This window comes from Malaclemys terrapin, chromosome 2 (assembly GCF_027887155.1).
Source record: "Malaclemys terrapin pileata isolate rMalTer1 chromosome 2, rMalTer1.hap1, whole genome shotgun sequence".
Classification (NCBI taxonomy): Eukaryota; Metazoa; Chordata; order Testudines; family Emydidae; genus Malaclemys; species Malaclemys terrapin.
Genome location: NC_071506.1, coordinates 100,756,730 through 100,779,242, shown reverse-complemented (window position 1 = coordinate 100,779,242; position 22,513 = coordinate 100,756,730). Strand labels below are relative to the sequence as shown.

The following is a 22,513-nucleotide window of genomic DNA, read 5'->3' as shown; positions in this document are numbered from 1 at the left end:
GATATGTCCAGCTATCTTTGAGGGTAACAGGATTGCCTCTGCAGCTGCTATTGATGAAACTGAAAGGGGAGCTCAGAGTGTCTCCAGTCATGTTCTGGATGTCTGGCAGATAAATTGCTGAAATTTCTATCTGATGGAGAATGAACCAGTTCCACAATAAAAACGAACAAGGAGTCCTTGTGGCACCTTCGAGACTAACAAATTTATTTGGGCATAAGATTTCTTGGGTGGAAGTCTGAGGATCTATTGGAATATGATTAGACTTCACATGATGAGACTTCAATGCCATGGTCAGAACCTGAAAAGACTCTTAGATGTAGGGTCACATTTGTAACCACACAGAACTCTGCATCAAGTCCTTCAAGGAGCCCAATATCTGAGAAGGGCTAAGAAAGAGGTTAAAAGTTCCCATGTCTTCATGTAGAGTATGGCATAGGGAATTTTCAAAGCCCCCTCAGTGGTGCTCTGTACCATTCATGCAAAGGTGTGAACCTCCACGGTGGACTAGGAAGAGCACCAGAGCTTGACAACAAGGCAGAGAAGAAGCCAGAATCAGCACTGGAGTCTGGTGCTTATGCACAATGACATGGAGAGGGCCCAAAGCATTCTCAGAAGGGAAAACCCTTTGCACATAAGCACCAAGAGGCTAAATATGCTGTTCTGGTGCCAATAATAGTAGGAAATGAACTGCAAAGACCAGTACATAGGGCTCCTGCACCAGACCAGGTGAGGAAGTGTGGTGGTACTACTTTTTCTTTTTCAAAGCTCTTCAGAGTCAGAGTGTCACAGTCACAATAAAAATTCCCTCTCCCCCCCACCATGGGGTTTCCTGGGTAAACACCAGCACTGTATATTGCTAACACTTACATATGCATGGGAAAGTATCTTGGGAAGGGTCGAAGGCGTGAGTGTGGAGTGAAAAATTCCTTTGCAGGTTGCAAGAGGCCGAGGTAGGGAGAAAGGAACGGATTAACTCGACAATTCAGCTAGGCTCAAAGATAAGGAACGAAACTGCAGCCCAAGGCCAGCTCCCTGATCACCTGAAAGCCCAGGCAGATTGGTAACATAAATCTGTCACAAAAGTACTTGCAGTTTTCCTTCCTTTTGGAAGGGGGTCCTTCAGAGATCTCAGCCAGTTGAAGAGTCTATGCCAATACCCAAAAGGAGAATTTGGTGCCAGAATAGCCAGGGAAGTCTCCCTGGCAGTAACTCCAAGGGTTGGGACAGGAGTAGGTGCCAAATTAATCACTGGAGTAAAGGTAAGCAGGCACTGAGGTTGGCTTAGACACTGGGACCTTGTCAGATGGCAATCATGTTTAGTAGCAGAGGTCCTGCTCTTGGGTTGAAGAGATCCACTAATTGAACCCTTGATAGCAGCTGGAGCCAATGCTGCTAACTGCCTCTTAGGCACAGAAGTGGGCCATTCCAGACAAAATGCAGAATTCAGACCCAAGGGTAGTTTGCCCACCTTCAGTCCTTCGAAGGCCAAGTGGCCTGAAGCCTTAACTGCTGTTCCTGTTGACTCCTGGGCAAAAATCTTACACACTGTAGACGGTGAAGGGGAGCACATGCTGCCTAGGCATATTGGGCACCAGATGCATACATCCAATTCCAGAGCAGATGCTGGGCATGACATGCCCTTTTAAAAAAATCTATTTTGGGTCCCAATGCCAGAAGATTCCCAAGCACTCTGAGGGAATAAGGAGATTCCTTCTAATTAACATAGATTAAACTATTCTAATCCAGTACTCCAGCTTGGGTGTCATTCATAATTTTTTAAGCATACTCTCCACTTCCTCATCCAAGTCATTAATGAAACTCTTAAATAGTACCAGATCAGAACAGATCACTGAAGAGTCCACTAGACATATCCTCCCAGTTTGACAGAAGACTATTGATGACTACTCTTGGAGCCATAACTGATGTCTGTCATAAGAGGAGAATATGAGGGGCTTGATTTGCAAAAGTGTTGCACACCCTGAACTCCAACTGAAGTTAATGATACTCAGCAAATTTGAAATAAATCAGGCCCGAAAGTTATTGGACCATGGGGTGGAAGGGGTTGCAAAAAGGCAGAGCTGTTTTCCCCTATGAAATAAAAGGGAGTTCATTTAGTAAGGCATCTTCAGTACTTGTATGCACCATCATTCATCTTTAACACATTTTCCTATTGCATGCACCGACTCTTCATAAACCTGAATTTACTCACACTATTCTGTACAAACATAGCTAGTTCTTTTAAGGCCTCAGAAGAAACACATAAGAAATATATTAAGAGTTCTAATACCATCTGAAGGAGAATCATATCTATTAAAAATATCCAATTTTATTAAATTTTTAAAATCACTAACACAATATAGAAAGTAAGTTAAGTTTACCGTTGTAACATGAGATGCTTCTGAAGTAGTACTTGCTGAGTTCTGTGGACCACTCATATGCATCTTGCTGATGTGAGTATTTAAGCTGCCTAAGCTTTTGAAAACACAGCTACATTCTGTACAGTTATAAGTAGGGCCATTCTTCACCTTAAGGAATAAAGAAAATATGTTTTTTTTCCAAGATTTTCCATTTGTAATTTTTGCTTTATTTATAAACAATAAATATACTATATAGTCTTAGACAACTTTCTTTTAAATGAGCTATTTCTTCAATGCTATTTACCTCCAGCTAACAGAACAACTGAGTATCACTTTTTGGACCAAGGCCATCACCATTCAGTGACATGATCATCATCTGTTGTCATGGGGAGCTTTTGGGGAACTTCAGGGTATGTCTACCCAGCAAAGAAAAATCCATGACTGGCACGTACCAGCTGACCTGGGCCTGTAAGGCTTGGGCTGCGGGGCTCTGGGAACCACCCACCCCGCAGGGTTCTAGATCTCGGGCTCCAGCCCAAGCCCAGAAATCTACACAGCAACGAAACAGCCCTGCAGACCAAGCCCTCTGAGCACAAGTCGGATGGTACAGGCCAGCTGTGAGTTTTTCTTTGCTGTGTAGACATATCCGCAGAGAGTATATTAATATGAAAAAGAAAAATGCCTTTGGCCAGTGGTTTTCCAGCTTTTTTCCTCTCCATCTCATCCATGCATTAAAGCAATATTTATATAGAAACAAAAATCCAATAAGGCAGATTTATAAATAAGAACAAGGTTCCTAACTGAAGAGGATAATCCAAGTAATGTACAGATGAAAGACTGGAAATGGAAAGCAACAAAAAGCAAGTGAGTTAGTAGTGATGCTTAGAGAATGCATCTTGTTCATTTGCTTTTTTGTATGAGGTTTTGTTGTGGAATTTTTGTTTTAGGTTTTTGTATTAGGTTTCGACCTTAGGGTAGTTTCTGTGTAGACATTTTTCAAACTGTGTGTTCATCAAGGAATGGAAGATGGAGGCAGGGTGGACTTGGTTAGAGACAAATAGGGCTACATAGAAGAAAGCACAAAAACTAAAATGCAAAGAACACATGAAGACAGGGGCAAGGACATTTAATCTTGTAGCTTGAACAGAGGAAGAAAAAACAAGATCAGAAAGGTAGGCAAGAATTTGTAAAAGGATTTTGAAGGCAAGGACAAAAAAATTGATAATTAAGGTCAGAAGAAGCCACTAAAGGGATTTGTAAAGAAGTTAAACATAGCTGGAGTGGTGGGCAAGGTAGATGATCTGGTGGCAAGATTTGTACAAACTGAAGAGGAGTAGGTCAAAATAAGGGAAGCCAAAAGAGAAGGAGGTTGCAGTAGTTGAAGCAAAAGACCAAAAAAATAAGGACATACAAAAATTTTAGCAGAGGAAAAGGAAGAATATTTTAAGAGGATGTAGAGAAAAATGCTGATGGGATATAACAACAATAGCAACATGGCAGGAGGAAAGGAAAGAATGAGCTATCCAAATTATCCCAATGTTGCAAGCCTGTAAAAGAGTATGGCGTGCATGGCTGACAACACAATAAAGCAGAGGGATGAAGTTCTGCTTTTCCCATGTTGAGCCAGAGCTGGTAGCAAGATATTCAAGAAGAGGTATCAGAGAGAAGAAGAAATACAACACTAAATGGAGGAAGTAGGACCCATGAGCCATCATAGTAGAGGTGGTGGTTGAACCAATGTGATCTGAGACCGGTCAAAGAGAGTGTGGAAGAAAAATAGGAGGGGCAAGTATACATTCTTGAGAAAATACCAGGGAATGTGAGAAAGAGAAAGTGAAGGATCTACCAAAGACGACTCTAGAGGCAGGATCAGAACAAGGACTGCATAACATGACAAGGCCTTTGGAAGAAAATGTTTCTAGGAGAGCATGATCAAATGATAGATCTTAAAATTGGGAATGGGGGGGGGAAATCAATCAATAAATGAGGATGTTTTAGGAGGATCCCACAACAACCTGATGCTATTCAATAATTTGATCAATTACCTAGAAGAATCTCATTGCTAATAAAGTTTTTACAGATGAAGTGGTAAATAACGAGGACCAGTCACAGAGACAGATCTGAACAACTTGACAAGTGGGACAGAAATAAAATTGCACGTTAATACAGCTAAATACAAAGTCATATATCAAGTAACAAAGAATGGTATGCCATATTTGTTTGATGGGGAACTGGATCCCAGAAAGCAGTGACTCTAAAAAGAACTTAAGGGACATGGTAGATAGTCAAACAAACATGAGCTCCCAGTGTAATACTGTAGATAAAAGGGTTAACACAATTCTTAGATGTACAAATAGAAGAATACATAATAGAAGCTGAGAGGTGATACTATTTTGGCATTGGTGAGACAACTACTACACTGTAATTCCGTACCCATTGTTTTGCAATCCATACTAACACTCTCCACTTTTGTAAAGAAAGGCAGAAAAGTGATTTGGGGTCTGAAAAACACACCTTAATAAGAGACTGAAAAGGCTTAATCTATTTAGCTTATTTAAGCAAAGGTGACCAACGGCTTCTCTAACAATTTATATACTCGATCATAAGCCAGTTCATTTATAAGCCAACTCCCACCCCCAAGATGGATAAGTAAAAATGGAAAACGTTTATGACCCATTCATAAGCCGACCCTATAATTCAGGAGTCAGCAAACTTTAGCACCCGGGCCATCAGGATAAGCCGCTGGTGGGCCGAGATAGTTTGTTTACCTTGAGCGTCCGCAGGCACGGAGGTAAATCAAGTAAACAAAGTGTCCTGGCGCGCCAGCTGCTTACCCTGACGGGCCGGGACAGCAACTGGTGAGGAAATTTATGGGGGAGGGTAGCTGGGGGGGTCAGGGAAGTAACCCCTGTGACAACCCCCCACAAGACCCCACCCCTAGCCCGGGACCCCCACACTCTCCCAATCCCATCCCTTCCCTCCTTATCTGGGGAGGATGTCTCTGGCCTGGCTGGAGCTGCTCCGGCAGGCTGGGCAGCGCAGCCACAGCCTGCTCTGGCAGGCCAGACTGGACGGCGCAGCCGCAGCATGTTCCAGCGTCCTGGGCCAGGCAGCACGGCCGCAGTGTGCTCTGGCGGGCCGGGCAGCATGGCCACAGCCTGCTCTGGGGGGCAGAGCTGAGCATCACGGCTGCAGCCTGCCAGCCCTGGAGCTGCAGCTGCTTCGGAGGCTGGGGGGAGAGCAGCATGACCAGAAGTGGAGACACTCTGGCCCCGCCTCTACCCTTCTGGCTCTGCTGTCTGTACTGCCTCTCCTTGCTCCCTCTGTTGGGGGCAGGAGCTGTGTCCCATCTCTCCCTCTCTATACCCGTTCATAAGCCAACCCCCTTCTCTGATGGTTCCCCTTTTTACTAAAAAAAAACTTGGCTTATAAACCAGCATATATGGTATATCAGTCTTGAAACACACACAGTTCCATCTATGCAACTTCCTAGCATAGATGCAGCTATCCTGGTATAAAGGTGTTTCTGTTGTTACAGCTAGGGTTACCATATGTCCTCTTTTTCCCGGACATGTCCGGCTTTTCGGCACTCAAACCCCCCTTCGGGGGTAACTGCCAAAAAGCCGAACATGTCCGGGAAAATGGTGGCTCGGCTCCTCCCCTGACTCTTCGGCTCTGTTTAAGAGCCGAGCTGCCCGAGCGCTATGGGCTTCAGGCAGCCCCCTTGCCTCCGGACCCCAGCCGCTGGCCGGGCACTTCCCCTCCCGGGCTCCAACGGCACAGGGTCCGGAGGCATGGGGGCTGCCTGAAGCTGGTAGCGCTGGGGCAGCTCGGCTCTTAAACAGAGCCGAAGAGTCAGGGGAGGAGCAGAGCCTCCAGCCGGGGTGGCTCTGCTCCTCCTTGACTCTTCAGCTCTGTTTAAGAGCCGAGCGCTACCGGCTTCGGGCAGCCCCCATACCTCCGGACCCTGCGCCGCCGGAGCCCGGGAGGGTGAAGTGCCCGGCTGCGGGTGCAGGGTCTGGAGGCAAGGGGGCTGCCCAAAGCCCGAGTGCTACCGGCTTCACGGTTTGCCGGGCAGCCTCCAGACCTTGCGCCCCTGGCTGGGCGCTTCCCCTCCCGGGCTCCAGCTAAGCTGGGGAAGCGCCCAGCCAGGGGCGCAGGGTCTGGGGGCTGCCCGGCAAACCGTGAAGCCGGTAGCGCTCGGGCAGCCCTTTCCGCATGGCTGGGAGTGGGAGGGAGGAGGGGGCGTGGTTAGGGTGTGGCTGGGGCGGAGTTAGGGTGGGGAAGGGGCGGAGTTGGGAGGGGCTAAGGGTGGGGAAATGGGCGGGGCCAGGGCCCGTGGAGGGTCCTCTTTTTTTATTTGTTAGATATGGTAACCCTAGTTACAGCTTATCTCCCGGAGTTTACCAAAATAAGCTACAATGATATAGCCACTTTTATACCAGGACAGATAACTGAGTCCACACTAGAGAATTGCACAGAATTGTATCTGTGTCAAAACTGATATAGTTAAATTGGTACAAAACCTGTATGTAGACAAACCCTAAATCAAAATCTACAAGTAGCTAAACATGCAGAAGATACCTTATACTTCCAAGTTCTATTCTAGCAGACAAATTGAAAACCAGTTCCATTGGCTGGAAGCTAGAAATATTCAAACTGGCACAAATTTTTAAACAGCCAGGGTAATACACCATTGGAATAGTTTACCAAGGATATGGCAGATTCTCCATCACCTGAAGCCTTTAAACCAAGATTAAGTTTCTTTCTGAAAAGATATGTTCAACCACAAGTTGTTGGGAATCAGTGCAGAAGCTTCTAGATAAAGTAGTATAGCCAGTGTTATGCAGAAAGTCAGACTACATGATTATAATTTCCTTTTTGAATTTAAGATCTCTGAATATGTGTGTCAAGAGACCATAAAGAAAAAAGTCAGAATGAAGAGTTGCGATACCACAGTTTGTATCTTCCATGGTAGTTTCTTTTGCTCCAACTGTAACCCAGAAAGCCCCTTCTAATGGCTATCATTTATTTCCTGGTATTGATGAGCGGAGGGGTATTGTCTGGCTTTGAAATCTCTGCCTGGTTGTCTTATGTTATAGTTTTTGAAAAGCTACTGGTTAAATCTTTACCCATTTGTATTTTCAATTATATCAAAGGCAGCTAGAGCCAAGGATAGTTTTTTAAAAAAAATACAAATTGTAATAAATAAAATTATCTTAAATTACTCAGCTGATACATCATTAACCAATATACTTGAAAGATAGAGAGTAAATGAATCCTCTGCTACTAATAAAAAAAATGTTAATTCAGATTAATGATTTTAGCAAGTCTAAATTACTAGATCAAATTGAGCAAAACTGCTCAGTAATCTCTACTTTAGCATATAATCCATGTTGGGTGCAGGCAACAAGGTACAACATTGAAATATGATGTAATATAAATAGGGTGGGTTAAATACTGAGAGGAAAAGGTTAAAAATTGATAAGCAGTATATTTAACAGCAATCATATTATTAACAAAATTGCATTTACCTCTGAATGAACTCTCTGTATATGAGACTGAAGATTGCCTTTTTGAGAAAAGGCTGCTGGACAAAAGGCACAAGCATGGGGTTTTTCACCAGTATGCTTAATCATGTGTGTCTGTAATGCCCCCTTCTGGTTAAAGGCTTTTCCACATTCACTACATGTAAATGGTCTTTCACCTAAAAAAACATAAATCCATTACCAATAATGACATTATGTATTAGAGAGAAAAATAATGCCATCATAAGCAAAGCACATTACATGTACAGTAATAGTCTACCATCTGTTGTCATTGCATCTAACTCAATCACTAAACTGCCCATTTGCTCTTATTTGGATGTTGCGTGCTAGCATAGATTATTTGGTTTTCAAAAATAGCACTTACAACAATGTTACCTTTAATGTTTGTTATCCAAAAAGTATTTTTTCTTTCTTTTTTTCTTTTTTTTTTTAAAGAGATTAGAATTTAGATGCTGCTTTCTAGTATATGAGGCCTTTTTTAGAGTGATTAGATGACCTAACTAGCAATTCAGATTTTAGAAAATATTGAAATTGCTTCCATGGCCCTACAGGCTAATTTATTTTTTTCCTGAAAGGGCTTGAAGACAGTGGCTAACAATGAAACAACTATAACTATGGTGCTCCCTGGTGAGATGCTGTACAATTATAAAGAATGTATTTTATAAAAAGACAACAAAATTGATTTTTATTACATTTGTACGACACCTAAATACACTTCTACCTCAATACAATGCTGTCCTCGGGAGCCAATAAATCGTACCGCTTTATAGGTGAAACAGCGTTATATCGAACTTGCTTTGATCCACCGGCGTGCACAGCCCCTCCACCCCCCCGAGCACTGCTTTACCGTATTATATCAGAATTCGTGTTATATCCGGTCACATTATATCGAGGTAGAGGTGTAGTGTTTGGGGCCCTGTGTTGTCTATTGATTTATCTACTGATCTATGGAGTTAAATTAACCTTGCATATTCAGATATGCTATAACTGATTAGAATTTAGTGACTAACCCATTTCATATGCAGTCATTTCACTAAGATCATATCTTCTCTCCCCAACTCCTCCAACCAACACATACACACTTTTTATTCTTCCTAGTGAACTGCGAATTTCTAAAAGTTCAAAGGATTTAAAGGACTCCTGTTCTCTCCATGAAGTACAATCTTGTTTCTTAGATTTATATTAGAATATATAAGTATGTAGAACAATAAATTCAAGACAGAATGAACTCAACAAGAAAATAACTTTTCAATTAACCTTTGGAAATACAACACTGAATTGTGAGACTACTTTTAAAATCAGTTGCAAGAGTGACCTCTTGTGTTTCTTTTCTGGATCTTCAATATGTGAAACCTAAAACGGATATCCCTATTAAAAAGTAAACTGACCACAATTCTAGGAGCAAGTTTGATGGATAATTCACGTTCCCCGTTTCAGTAAACTAAGCTGTCCACATGTACTATGGCTGTTATATTAAGGAAACTGGTACAGAGGGAAATGGTTGGGAATATTACCAATAGGATTCACCTGTGTTCTCCTAGAAATTAGAAAAAAAGAGTTCATTTATTCCTGCTGTGTATTGTCATCAGGAATAAGATATCTGCATGAGTATAAAGAGTTAACCTCTGCAATTTTTGTTAATGACTGCATTTAGAGCCCAATGCATTGCAGAACCATGTTGAAATGTATATATTTCTAGCTCTATGTTTGCCATAAACAGGGCCCTTCATTTTCTATTTTTATTTTATTTAATTTTTCCCAGGAATGTATCGGTCTTTACTACTACAACAACAAAAACAGCTGAAAATTGGTACAAAAAATATTAATTTTTCTGGGTAAATATCAGAAATTATTTTGGTGGACGGAAGGACGGAGGGAAGTATTCAGCAGACTAACGCTTTGATTAATGGAATTCAATGTGGTTTGAAATGTGTATGTGGTGGGCATTAGATTCATCAATACATTCAGATGCACATGCACTCCAGAGCTTGCACGCATGCTTGTTTAGTGTGTGTATCTTCTAAGCGAATACGTAGCCTTATTTCAACTGGCAACTCTGCATATACACACAGACTAATGCATTATCGTAATACATATCTCATGCAATTTAGTATATTTTTATAATAAAATAAATTATTTTTTTATATATTTGAATCATACAAAAGTAGGGTGAAATCAGGGAAAAAAAGTATTGTTTAAAACCTGAGATTTTTTTCAGTAAAAATCAGTTTAAATTGAAAACAAAGGGTCTTAGCCATAAAATCCCTGAAAATATACAATATAGTGTAGCGGGCAGACGGCCTGCAAGGATAGCTAAAGTGCTTTAACTGCCCCAATTCATCTCAATGTGTTAAGTCTGAAACCTAAATATAAGAATATAAACGCAAACATCTATTTATTTCAGTGTTGATAATTTTAGCAGAAACATCGAGCTTATGTGCCTATCCTTCAATTCTAAAGTGCCTCCCACTGATCTTCCCTCCACCAACACCTTCAGGTTCACCACTGACAACTTCAGCAATGCAGTTATGCCTGAAGGAATCAACAGAAAAAACTTAAAATGTGGAAATGCCTTTAAATAAATAGACTTAACAAAAATAAAAAGGAGAGACTGTACTATTATTCATTTTCATGTTCCATGCTTTTAAAAAAAAAAAAAAAAAAAAAAAGGGTCTGTGCAGCTGTTGTAGTATTTCCAGTCTGCCTCACCAAACATCAAGAGAATGCAAGAATTCTGACACAGAATTTAGATCCTGCTTTCTGCAGAGTATTTTGGGCCTTGTTTAGAGTGTTTAGATAAACTATCGTGCAATTCAGATTTTAGAGAATTTTGAAATTGCTTCCACGAGTATAAAATCAGGTATTTCCCGAAAATAAATTTTGCAAAGCACTTTGAATAGCAGAATCCAGATTTGTACCACCATGAATATAAAAACCCACCGAACAAAGATTTCCTTGGCTTAATACAAAGAAAATTATGCACAATATGCACTAACTGCAGTACATAAGTCTCTAGTACAAAGGCAAGACTAGTTAGTATATAAGTAACCAGATAGACTGATGCTACTGCCAGAACCAGCTAAGAGAAAATAGTGCTTACCCATCTCACAATTTGTCTTTCTTAAAATAAATAAATAAAAACTCCCACTTACCTGTATGTATTCTAACATGTCGGGTTAACTGACTTGGTTTTTGGAATGTCTTTCCACAGTGCGGACATGAATATGTAAACCCACTTCTGTCAATGTTTCGGTTGTAAGATCTAGTATTGGATACCCTGGAAACATACACAAAGTAGTTACAAATAAAGACTTTTTATCCCCAGATTAAATATTTGAAAAAGATGACTTTTCATTACAACTACTTTTTCTGGATTTACAATAAATTTAGGTCAGAAATGCAGCTTCATTGACATTGTACAGCATGTGCTATAGTTTTTTGCTAACATTACAGAACTAATCAACAGCTGCAGCACCAGTATTTTTTATTTTTTTAACCATTCTGCCTGATAATTTTGATATTTATTTCTCCAATGACAGCGATGGACACTTCATGAACTATCTTAAGACCTTCTTAGTGTAATTGGGTAGGTGTGGTGGAGGACACTACCACAACTTTACAAAAGTTGTTTTCTGGAGAAGAGAAAAAGCCTCTGTCACTGGACTAGACTTCAAATACACCCTTAATTAAACTAATCTAGTTTGGTGGTGACAGCTAGGTCCATATCTAAACCTCACAAATTTGAATATCTGGTATTCTCTAATCAGGTGATAAATGGGACTAAGATGGTATGAAGCAGTTTTGCAAGATTCTATTAATTCACAATGAATAAAATGTCTATGACTTTGAAAACATCAATCACCATAGTAAGTGGCAGATGAGCAAATTCAGTTCCTGACCTGGTAAATTTTGCAAGGTTGATATAGCAACTAGCAGTATCTCTTTCTATTCTAAAAGAAAGTGTGAGCACTTAAAAGTAGAACCTTCTCACTCAAGAAACGTGCTTACTTTAGTGACAAAAATAACTTTTTACCACTTTTTACTCAGCCTAGCAGAACCAGAACAGCTAAGAAAAAGCAAGCTATATGATGTTCCATTTCATGCGTCATTACTACATCTGTGAATATCCATTGACAATAATGAGGTAGTAGTTGAATGAACAATTTTAGAACACGGTTACAAACTAAAGAAGGGTTTAGTGTGGCCTTCAGACTAGTGAAGAAAAACTGAAGAATTCAGGAAAAGAAAGGGGCCTAGATACTCACAACAACAACAAAATCAATCATCTGCAGTTTTACTGGTACTGCTGTGCGTTCACTTAATGACATTACAAACTTGAAAATCTGAAAAAGGACAGCCTTTCAAAAGTTTCTTTTCAGAAAAGATAAATAATCCTAATACACAGAAAGGAAATGCTGTCTTTCATTGCAGGAACCACATATTGGGTTCCTTATCCATCTGTAATAAGTAACTGTCCAATAAATCACAGTTACATATTTATTTCATTCTTTGTTTTCCTTAGTCTTTAAAAATTTGCAAACATTACAAGAAGGAGGGGTTATTTTCCCAGTACAGTAAGTGAAGTTCTTCAAGATGGATGTCCTATGGGTGTTCCACTTGGGGTGCACATGCACATTTGACCAGAGGGTATAGAGGTCAGAGGCAGACAAACACCACTCAGTTTCTTCTCTACTACAAAAGATCAGACTCCTGAGCAGAGGGAAAGGAGCATCCACAGGCATGGGTGTAGTTTGGGGGAGAGGCGATGCCTTCAGCAGGCACAGAATTTGCCTCCCCCCTGACACACATGCAGGCCCCATTGGTCTGACTGGAGCTGCCATTCCAAATATAGAAGTCAAACTACACCTATGCCCATAGGTTTACATATCTCAAAGAATACCAGTTACTTACATGCTAAGTAATCTCTTTCTTCTTCAAGTAGCGTCCCTCTTGTTACTCCACTTAAGGTGACTTTTGAGCAGTACTGTTTGAAGAACTACAGAACCAAAGGCAGCATCTGCTTGAGAAGCATTCACTAGGGTAGTGTCAAAAGGAGTAGACCGAAACCCACATTAGCAGCTCTATTTCCTCTATAGCAGGAGTTTTCAAACTGTGGTTCGGGACCCCAACGTGGGTTGCTACCACGTTTTAATGGGGTCGCCAGGGCTGGTGTTAGACTTGCTGGGGCCTGGGGCCAAAGCCCGAGTCACATTGCCCAGGGCAGAAGCCTGAGGTCTAAAGCCCTGGGCAGCAAGGCTCAGGCTTCAGCTTTAGCCTTTGGCGGTGGGGCTCAGGTTACAGGCCCCCCCTGCCTGGGGCTGAAGGCCTTGGGTCCTCCAGCTGGGGTGGCAGGGCTCAGGCTTCAGTCCCCTCCCTCCTGGGGTCATGTAGTAATTTTAGTTGTCAGAAGGATGTCGCAGTGCAATAAAGTTTGAGAATCGCTGCTCTATAGCAGTGGCTCTCAAACTTTTTTTTTTACTAGTGACCCCTTTCACATAGCAAGTATCTGAGTGCGACCCCCCGACTTATAAATTAAAAACACTTTTTTATATATTTAACACCATTATAAATGCTGGAGGCAAAGCAGGGCTTGGGGTGGAAGTTGACAGCTCGCGACCCCCACCCCCTCCATGTAATAACCTCATGACCCCCTGAGGGGTCCCGACCCCCAGTTTGAGAACCCCTACTTTATAGGGACAGCTTTTAGCAAGGCAACAGATGCGGAGTCATATCTGGTAGAATGGGTTATGTCTCTAGGTGGGCATGGTACATTAGCGGCTTCATAGAAGAAGAGATACAGGCAGAAACCCATTTAGGAAGTCTCCAGATAGACAATGGAGTTCCTTTTAGCTCGGTCCACAATACAAATAAAGATACAAATAAACTTGGAGAGGCTCAGAAGAGTTTAATTCTGTCCAAATGTATGCCAGAGAACCCTCTTAACATCCAGTTTATGGAGGGCAGCATTTTCCCTACTCTAATAGGGTTCAGAACAAAATATAGGGAGATGAATTGTCTGATTTATATGCAAGTCTGAAATGACTTAGGTAAGAACTGTGGATGTGGTCAGAAGAACCCTTTATCTTTGAAGAAAACAGTAAGGAGGGTCAACCATCAAAGACCCTAGCACACCAACTCTTCAAGCAGAAGTAATGGTCACTAAAAAGGTGGTTTTCATGGAAAGGTGGCCATTGGTTCAAAAGGAAGTTTGTGAATGGCTGCCAGATGGATTTTAATGGAGTCCACTTCTTTTCTTCAGGATAAGAAGTTATTCTAAAACTTCTGAAATGGATGAATCAACGGGAGACAGATGTCCGTGAGCACACCATTGGTAAAATCTTTTCCACTGCTGAACTTAAGTTTTTCTGATCTCCTTTTCAACTGTTAAGCAGGACCTTCTGCATCTGCTTCCAACAGGAGAGCTCTATCTCTATGTGCCTTCCAGATCCCAGGCAAGCTTACGTTGGGGTGAAGAATGCTACCTGAGTCCTGCAAGAGAAGTTTGGAGGGTCAATGGTAAGTTGATGGCCAGCCAAGAGAAGAAGCGGAGAAGGTGCCTTGGCCAGGCTGATGCAATCAATATGTGTGGGGTTATGTCTTGCCTGACTTTATTCAGGACCATGAGGATTAATAGCATTGCAGGAAAGGCACATAGAAGGTTCTTGGACCATGAGAGAAGAAAGACATCACCCAGGGAACAAGCACAAGTTTATGCGTCTCCACTTGATGATGATGGCAAAGAGATCTATTGTCAGAAAATTCCAGGTGAGAAACAGCAGTCTGAGTACAGACTTGCTGAGCTCCCATTGATGATCCTGTGCGAAGTGTCTATTGAGGTCATCAGCTATGGTGTTTTGAAGACCAGGCAGAGAGACTGTTGAAAGAAGACTACACTGAGCTATGTGCCCGTTCCATAACTTCATGTCCTCTGTACAGAGGGAAGGAGATCTTGCCCTTCCCCTCCCTCCAGTTTATGTAGTGCAAAGTGACCTGTGGTCTGTTATTATGCAAATGAAAGGAAGTACTGACAGGCACACCTTACAACCATAAGTTCCAGGATGTTGATCTGAAGGGTGGACTCAAGTAGTCCACCTGCCCTGTACACTATAATCCTGTGAGCTCCCATCCAGGGATGTGTCAGCAACTATTTTAATAGTGGGAAGGGGATAGTTGAAAGGAACCCCTAAACATACTTTGTTCAGATTCTTCCACCAGTCAAAGGAGACTAACACATGAGGGACAGAGAGCAACTTGTTCAACCTGTCCCTGTTTGGGGTGTAGACTGATCAGAGCCAGGCTTGGAAGCAGTGCGTGTGTAATTGGGCATATATGACGAAGGTGCACATTGCCATGTGCCCAAGGACCTGGAGCCAGAATCTGGTCGAGAGACTTAATTGAACTTGTGCAACTTGTGTCAGGGTGAAGAACCTGTCCCTTGGTAGACAGGCCCTGGATGTTACGGTATCAAGAGTGGTGCCTATAAAATCTATCTGTTGTACAAGTACAAGGGAGAACTTCACAATGTTGAAGACCGAGCCTTGTGAGTAGAGGGGTGGCTTTGTTTACTGCAGTTTGAACTTCAGTGTAATAAGGTCCCTTTTGGAGCCTATTGTAAAGATAGCAAAAAACAGTTTCTCCCCATTGAAAAAGCTATGCAGCAACTATCGCCGTAACTTTTATGAACATCCTCTGGGTGGTAGATAGCCCTAAGGGAAGACGCAATATTGACAGTGGTCCTGGCCATGAAGACTGAAGAATGCATCGTGAACGACTACAGTAGAGGACATGGCTCAAGCTGCTGTCTCAGCAGTGTAGAGGTAATCCGTAAAGTCCTCCCCAACAGGAGCTGTCCCTCCACGATGATGGCCTGAAATTGCTTCCTGTGTTCTTGTGGGAGTCGCTCAATAAAAATTAAATTTGGCTTGGTTGATGTGATTATATTTCACGGATCTAAACTGCAGGATGCAGACAAGTACATCTTGCTACCAAATAAATCTAAATACTTTTCGCCCTTGTCAAGAGGGTTGCTTTTGAATGGTGATGCCCGTTCCACTTGTTGACTGTCTCCATCACCAGGGAGTTGGAGGCAGGATGAGAAAATAAAAATTCTGAGTCCCTGGCCGGGAAAAACTTTTTTTTTTTTTTAAATCTGGCTTCTTAACTTTGGGGATGGGGGGGGGGAAAAAGGTGAGAGAGCAACAGTGGCTTGCCAAGCCATTTTGGTAGGCTCCAACAGCAGCTCATTCACAAAAGGTGGAGGGTGTAAAATTTCCAACAATTTACGCTGGATCTCTGGGACTTTTTCCTAACAGAATTCGGAGAGAGTCCACCACTCTCTTCACCAACTCCTAGAAGTCATCCCCAATAGATGGGTGGAACATAACCGCTTTAACCAGAGATGATGATGAAACATTTGTTTGAAGAGTAGCCTCCTCCATCACCCCTTCTTTCTTGCTCCTCAAATGTTTCCTCCTGCAATGCAGATTGCTGATGGGGAAAGAATGGGAACAGGGAATGCTGGCTCTGGTGTTCCACATGAAGACAGGTAGGGTGTATAAGCAGACCAAACAGTCACTGCCGCCAAAAATTTCAGATCAAAGGTGCACAGGGCACATGCGCACCTCAAGTGAAGCACTCACAGGAACACTACTCAAAGATACAGCACTATATATCAGGAACTCTAAAACCCATACTTTACAGATACGTCAATTGGAACTACACTTTCTTTTTCTTTAATATTTATGGGCTTATTAATATAATCACAGCCTACTCCGGTGAGGAATTAAAAATAAAAAATAATACCATTTCAGTTCCTTTTACATTTCTAAACTTACTCAAATTATCTCATAGAACTTGAAGTTAATTATGTCATATTTATTATAATGCTCTTCCTTTGGCTTTTAAAATCAATATTTACGTAAGGCTAGTGAACTCTCTCACAAACACAACAGAAGTTACCTCTATACACTTAAAAAGAGACAAACTACAGCCTCAGATAGTCAGCAATATCATGGAAAATATACTCCCAAATAAGGGACTGATTTGTTAAGTTCGCATTCAAGCAAAATTTCAAGCTAAATCCATAGTGGTTTTGCTTGAGACACTCAGCAGCATGAAGTCCTACAGCACTGCCACTTTCTCAGTAGGACACTTACAACATGAATTTAAAGTGGTAGGTCTTGAAGGTGGATGGAGGACCCTCATAAGGGTGCCCCTGCTGGACAATTCCCACTGCCTGTACAAGACCAGACACTGGCAATCACTGACTGAGCCAGACGGAAGTAAGTTCTTTTCAGGCTTCTCTATATTCTACTGCTGCAAAGGAGCATCCCTTATTACATGAATATGCATAACTTATCCAGTGATTCACACCTTATTTTGTAGTGAGTTTTCATGTGCTCCTTAAGCTGTGAGGAAGTCTCAAATTCCTTCTTACAGGACTTGCAACTATGGGTTCTGCTTCCAGCCAATTCCTGACGATGTTCTTCCATATGCATGGACAGTTGGGTCTGCAAAGTAAACTCATCTCCACACTCTGAACAAATAAGATTCTGAAAAAGATAACAGAGAACTTGATTCTCTAGATCATGAAATACTTAAAATATTACCATAAACATGGAGTGATTTTTTTAAAAACCTTTTCAGAAGCTACACCAGATCTAACTTTTGCTTAGTTCTGAAAAAGTGGGCTTTCCTCCTTGGACCCTCAGGGTATGGTACACAGCAACTAAACACCAGCAGCTGGCTCAGGTCAGCTAATTTGGGCTCATGAGGCTTAGGCTTCAGGGCTATAAAATTGTGGTGCAGATGTTCGGGCTTGGAGTAGAACCCAAGCTCTGGCATCCTCCCACCTTGTGGGATATTCCAGAGGTCAGGTTCTAGCCTGTGCCCAAATGCCTACATCACAATTTTTCAGCCTGCAGCCCAAGTCCCACGAGCCCAAATCAGCTGATCCAGGCCAGCCGCAGATGTTTTTAATTGCTGTGTAGACATACACACAGAGAGACGATTTCTCATGCCCTGAAATGTAAGGGTTTAAAAACTTTCCAAAACGTGTGGAATTTTTTTTAAAGCTTTAATAATTTAACTCTGGATATTCTCATTATCTACATAAGTGTCTAATCTTTTTGGATGCTCTTGGCCTCCATCATGTCTTGTATCAACGAGATCCACAGATTAATTGTGCATTCTGTAAAAAGAGTTGAAGTTGGTGCTTTTCAATTTCACTGGAAGTCTTCTTGTTCTTGAGTTATGAGAAAGGGCAGACAGAAGTCCCTGCTCTATCTTTTCTATACCATTTACTATTCTGAACAACAACTATCACTGTATCTACTTATCTACTCTAAACTAAAAGAGTTTCAATCTCTTTAGTCACTCTTTATGTGAAAGTTTTTCCAAACCTCTAATTAGTTTTGTCACTGATCTCTGAACAAAAGCTTATGCCACTGGAAAAGGGAAAGGGACCGTTAAAAGTATGGGTAAAAGTACACATTTCTCAAACTGGGGGTCCCGACACAAAAGGGGGTCACAGAAGCCTACTGTAGGTGGATTGCAGTATTGCCACCCTTACTTCAGCGCTGCCTTCAGAGACTGACAGCTCCTGGCCCAACATCCAGCTCTGAAGGCAGTGCCGCCACCAGCAGCAGTGCAGAAGTAAGAGTGGCATGGTATGAATACATCTGCAAAATTTGCTATTTATGCCATGACCGACCCATGAAAAATATGTGATTTCTCCATAATTTAAGTAGACCCCTAATCATAAGGTTAGCTCCAAGAGCATATGTGTAGGGAGCAAGAGTCTGCTATATAATCTAGGTTCAATATGCTACAATATTTCTTATGGAACACACTGAGCATCAACCATCAAAATCTGATTCACACTAACTTTTCAAGCCAATACTGTATTCATTAAGGATGCAGTCTTCAGAAACTACTAAAGGTTTAACCAGTGATTCCATAAGCTTGATAAGTACTGTATTAGATCCATGTCACAGGAAGGTGGTTGTATGTGGGTGAGGGAGTCACGTACCACTGATGGAAAGAAATTTATAACAACTGATGGTGCAGAGAGATTCCAGGATGAGAAGAACAATGGTGTTGTGATTAAAATACTGCACTGGTAAAAGCTCCAAGTTCAATTCTGGCTCTGACAGACTTCCTGGGTAAACACTTGTTACTCCTATGCATTAGTTCCCATTATATAAAAGACATCAAAATACACAGGGGTACTGGGAGGATAAATTCATTAGTGACTGGGGGCTCACAATACCTTCCTCTAACCTGGCTGATACGCATCTAGTAAATGTTTAAAGCCCTACTTGCATGATGAGTTTTAATTGACTCTAGGGATAATCCATGTCTAGGAGAACCCAGAGGCATGAAAGATGATGGAGCTTTGCTCTACTGAAACAACAGAAGAGCCCTCATAGTTGAGAGACATGAATCAACACTACAGATTCCACACACAAAACCAGCATTGGAGCAGTCTCTGCTGGAACTAACTCTGGAAGAACAGAAGTTCATTATATGAGGAATCACCTATATTATTTCCCTTGGCTTCAAAGCCTCATTGGGTCCATAACATTTCTTTCTTTCTGAACCGAGCCTTCAATTTGAGGCAGTGGGTATGCTTTTGTGAGATGTGTTCCTCACCAAGACAGCATATGCACCGCGAGTGACCATCACTGATGGGAATGGCCTCACGACAGGAAAAGCACCTCTTGAACCCAGGGATGCGAGCATAACTCCGAGAAGAGAGAACTTCCCAATTGGGAAGGGCATAGAAAAGGAAACCTACACTAAGTTAAAGAATATCAGGTAGTGAAGAGCAGCGGAATTTTTTTTTCCACCAGGAGAAACAAAAATAAAGGAAATGGCTAATATCTACAAAATAACGGAAACACTACCATTACTAAAGGATAGGGATGTCTGAAGAGCTCTGCTTGGGATTCCACCCCAGACCAAAAGTGGTTGAGAAGGAACTAAGGGAGGCTGGACGGCATAGCACTATATAGATGCCACTCACAGCGCGAGTCAGGGAGAAGCGCATGTGCGGCCCAATGGGCACTACTACTGAAGATCTCTGATCTCAGGCACAGGGGCGCTATCGCACCTACAGGGACACTACTTGAAGAAGAAGAAGAAATGGTTACTCACCTTCTCGTAACTGTTCTTCGAGATGTGTTGTTCATGTCCATTCCAAGCAGGTGTGTGCGTGCCGCGTGCACGCCAGCCGGAAGATCTTACCATAGCAGCGTCCGTAGGGTCGGCTCCGGCGCCCCCTGGAATGGCGCCTGTATATAGGGGCCAGCCGATCCCCACTGCCTTAGTTCCTTCTTACCGATACTCCAACAGAGGGGTAGGAGGGTGGGTATTGGAAGGGACATGAACAACACATCTCGAAGAACAAAAGTTACGAGAAGGTGAGTAACCGTTTCTTCTTCTTCGAGTGATTGTTCATGTGCATTCCAAGCAGGTGACTCACAAGCCCAAGTCTAGGTGGTGGGGTCGGAGGTCACTGCAGACTGGAGGACTGCGCGGCCAAATGCAGCATCCTCCCTAGCATGGTGCGTAATGGCGTAGTGAGCCGTAAAGGTGTGGATCGAGGACCAGGTGGCCGCTCTACAAATTTCCTGTGTTGGGATGTGGGCCAGGAATGCAGCTGAAGAGGCCTGCGCTCTTGTGGAGCGGGCCGTGATAGGCGGGGCTGGTACACTGGCCCGACTGTAGCACACCTGGATGCAGGTTCTGATCCAAGCCGAGATCCTCTGTGACGTGACAGGGAGCCCCTTCCTACTGTCGGCCACAGCGACGAAAAGTTGGGTCGACTTCTTGAAGGGTCTCGTCCTTTCTATATAGAACGCGAGAGCCCTGCGAACATCCATAGAATGCAGTCTGCGCTCCTTAGCCAAGGAGTGCGGTTTGGGATAAAACACAGGGAGAAAAATGTCTTGACCCATGTGAAAAGGGGAAACCACCTTAGGTAGGAACGCACGGTGCGGCCTGAGTTGGACCTTGTCCTTGTGGAAGACGGTGTATGGAGGCTCAGATGTCAGAGCTTGGAGTTCTGATACTCTCCGTGCTGAGGTGATAGCCACCAGGAACGCGACCTTATATGAGAGGTATAACAGCGAGCATGAAGCCAGCGGCTCGAATGGGGGCCCCATGAGGACGGACAGGACCAAATTGAGGTCCCAAGCAGGGACAGGTTGACGGATATGCGGGAACAATCTGTCAAGACCCTTAAGGAATCGTCCCACAAGTGGATTTGCAAACACTGAGGTCCCCCCCTCCCGAGGGTGGAATGCGGATATTGCAGCAAGGTATACTCGAATCGATGACCGAGTTAGTCCCAGGTGTCTCAGATGTAGAAAATAGTCCAAGATGAGAGGGATCGGGGCGAGCAATGGGGACTGACCGCGTTGTGTAACCCAGAAGGAGAAGCGCTTCCACTTGGCCAAATACGTAGACCTTGTCATGGGCTCCCTGCTGCCCAACAGGATCTGTCTGACCTGATGGGAGCATTGTAACTCCAGTGGGTTTAGCCATGGAGCATCCAAGCTGTAAGGTGGAGCGACTCCAGGTTCAGGTGAAGGAGGCGACCGCGATCCTGAGTGATCAAGTCTGGTAGTAGGGGCAACCTGAGTGGAACCCTCGTAGACATGTGTAGGAGAGATGCGTACCAATGCTGGCGCGGCCACACAGGAGCTATGAGGATGAGTCGAGCGTGGTCTCTGCGGGCCTTGAGGATCACCTTGTGAATCAAGGGAATCAGGGGGGAAGGCGTAAAGCAGCCCGTCTGCCCAAGAGAGGAGAAACGCGTCTGATAGGAATCCCTGACTGCGTCCCATGAGGGAGCAGAATTGACGACACTTCCTGTTCTCGTTGGAAGCAAACAAGTCTACCTGGGGATGACCCCAGAGTCGGAAAATTGAGGGAACTAAATCCCAGTGGATAGACCACTCGTGACCCTGGAACGAGCGGCTGAGAGTGTCCACGAGCGCGTTGTGCGTGCCGGGGAGGTAGGATGCTATCAGGTGAATTACGTTCTGTACGCAAAAGTCCCATAATGCCTGGGCCTCCTGGCAAAGGGGAGAGGAGTGAGCACCACCCTGTTTGTTGATATAAAACATGGTTGGAGTATTGTCTGTGAGGACAGAAACGCACTTGCCTGCGAGCTGGGACTTGAATGCCATGCATGCGAGGCGTACCGCTCATAATTCCCTGACATTGATGTGCAATGAAAGATCCTCCCTCGCCCAAAGACCTTGGGTCCGGAGGTGGCCCAGATGTGCACCCCACCCCTGATCCGACGTGTCCATTACCAGGGTCAGGGAGGGCTCTGGTTCGAGGAAAGGGACCCCCGCGCAGACCACCCGTGGGTCGAGCCACCATTGGAGGGAGTCCAACACTGGACAAGGTAACGTCAGCACTGAGTCTAGGGAGTCCCTGACTGGCCAATAAACCCCTGCCAACCAAGATTGGAGAGGGCGGAGTCTGAGCCTGGCGTGTCTGACGACATAGGTACATGCTGCCATGTGCCCTAGTAATTTGAGGCAGCTTCTTACTGTTGTGGTAGGGTAAGCTTGGAGGCCGAGAATGATGTTG

The 22,513-nt window shown here is 43.4% G+C and overlaps 1 protein-coding gene across 3 annotated transcripts in view; it reads right to left on the bottom strand.

The window, feature by feature from the left end:
• ZNF236 (zinc finger protein 236) overlaps positions 1 to 22,513 on the bottom strand; it is a 191,491-nt gene that overhangs the window by 142,560 nt on the left and 26,418 nt on the right. For all 3 annotated transcript variants that reach the window (XM_054020455.1, XM_054020456.1, XM_054020457.1), the window contains exons 4-7: positions 17,279 to 17,457; positions 11,059 to 11,183; positions 7,892 to 8,064; positions 2,379 to 2,525 (exon numbers count right to left, since the gene is read on the bottom strand). In XM_054020455.1, coding sequence (XP_053876430.1) covers positions 2,379 to 2,525; positions 7,892 to 8,064; positions 11,059 to 11,183; positions 17,279 to 17,457 — 624 coding nt within the window. The remainder of the gene's footprint in view (positions 1 to 2,378; positions 2,526 to 7,891; positions 8,065 to 11,058; positions 11,184 to 17,278; positions 17,458 to 22,513) is intronic.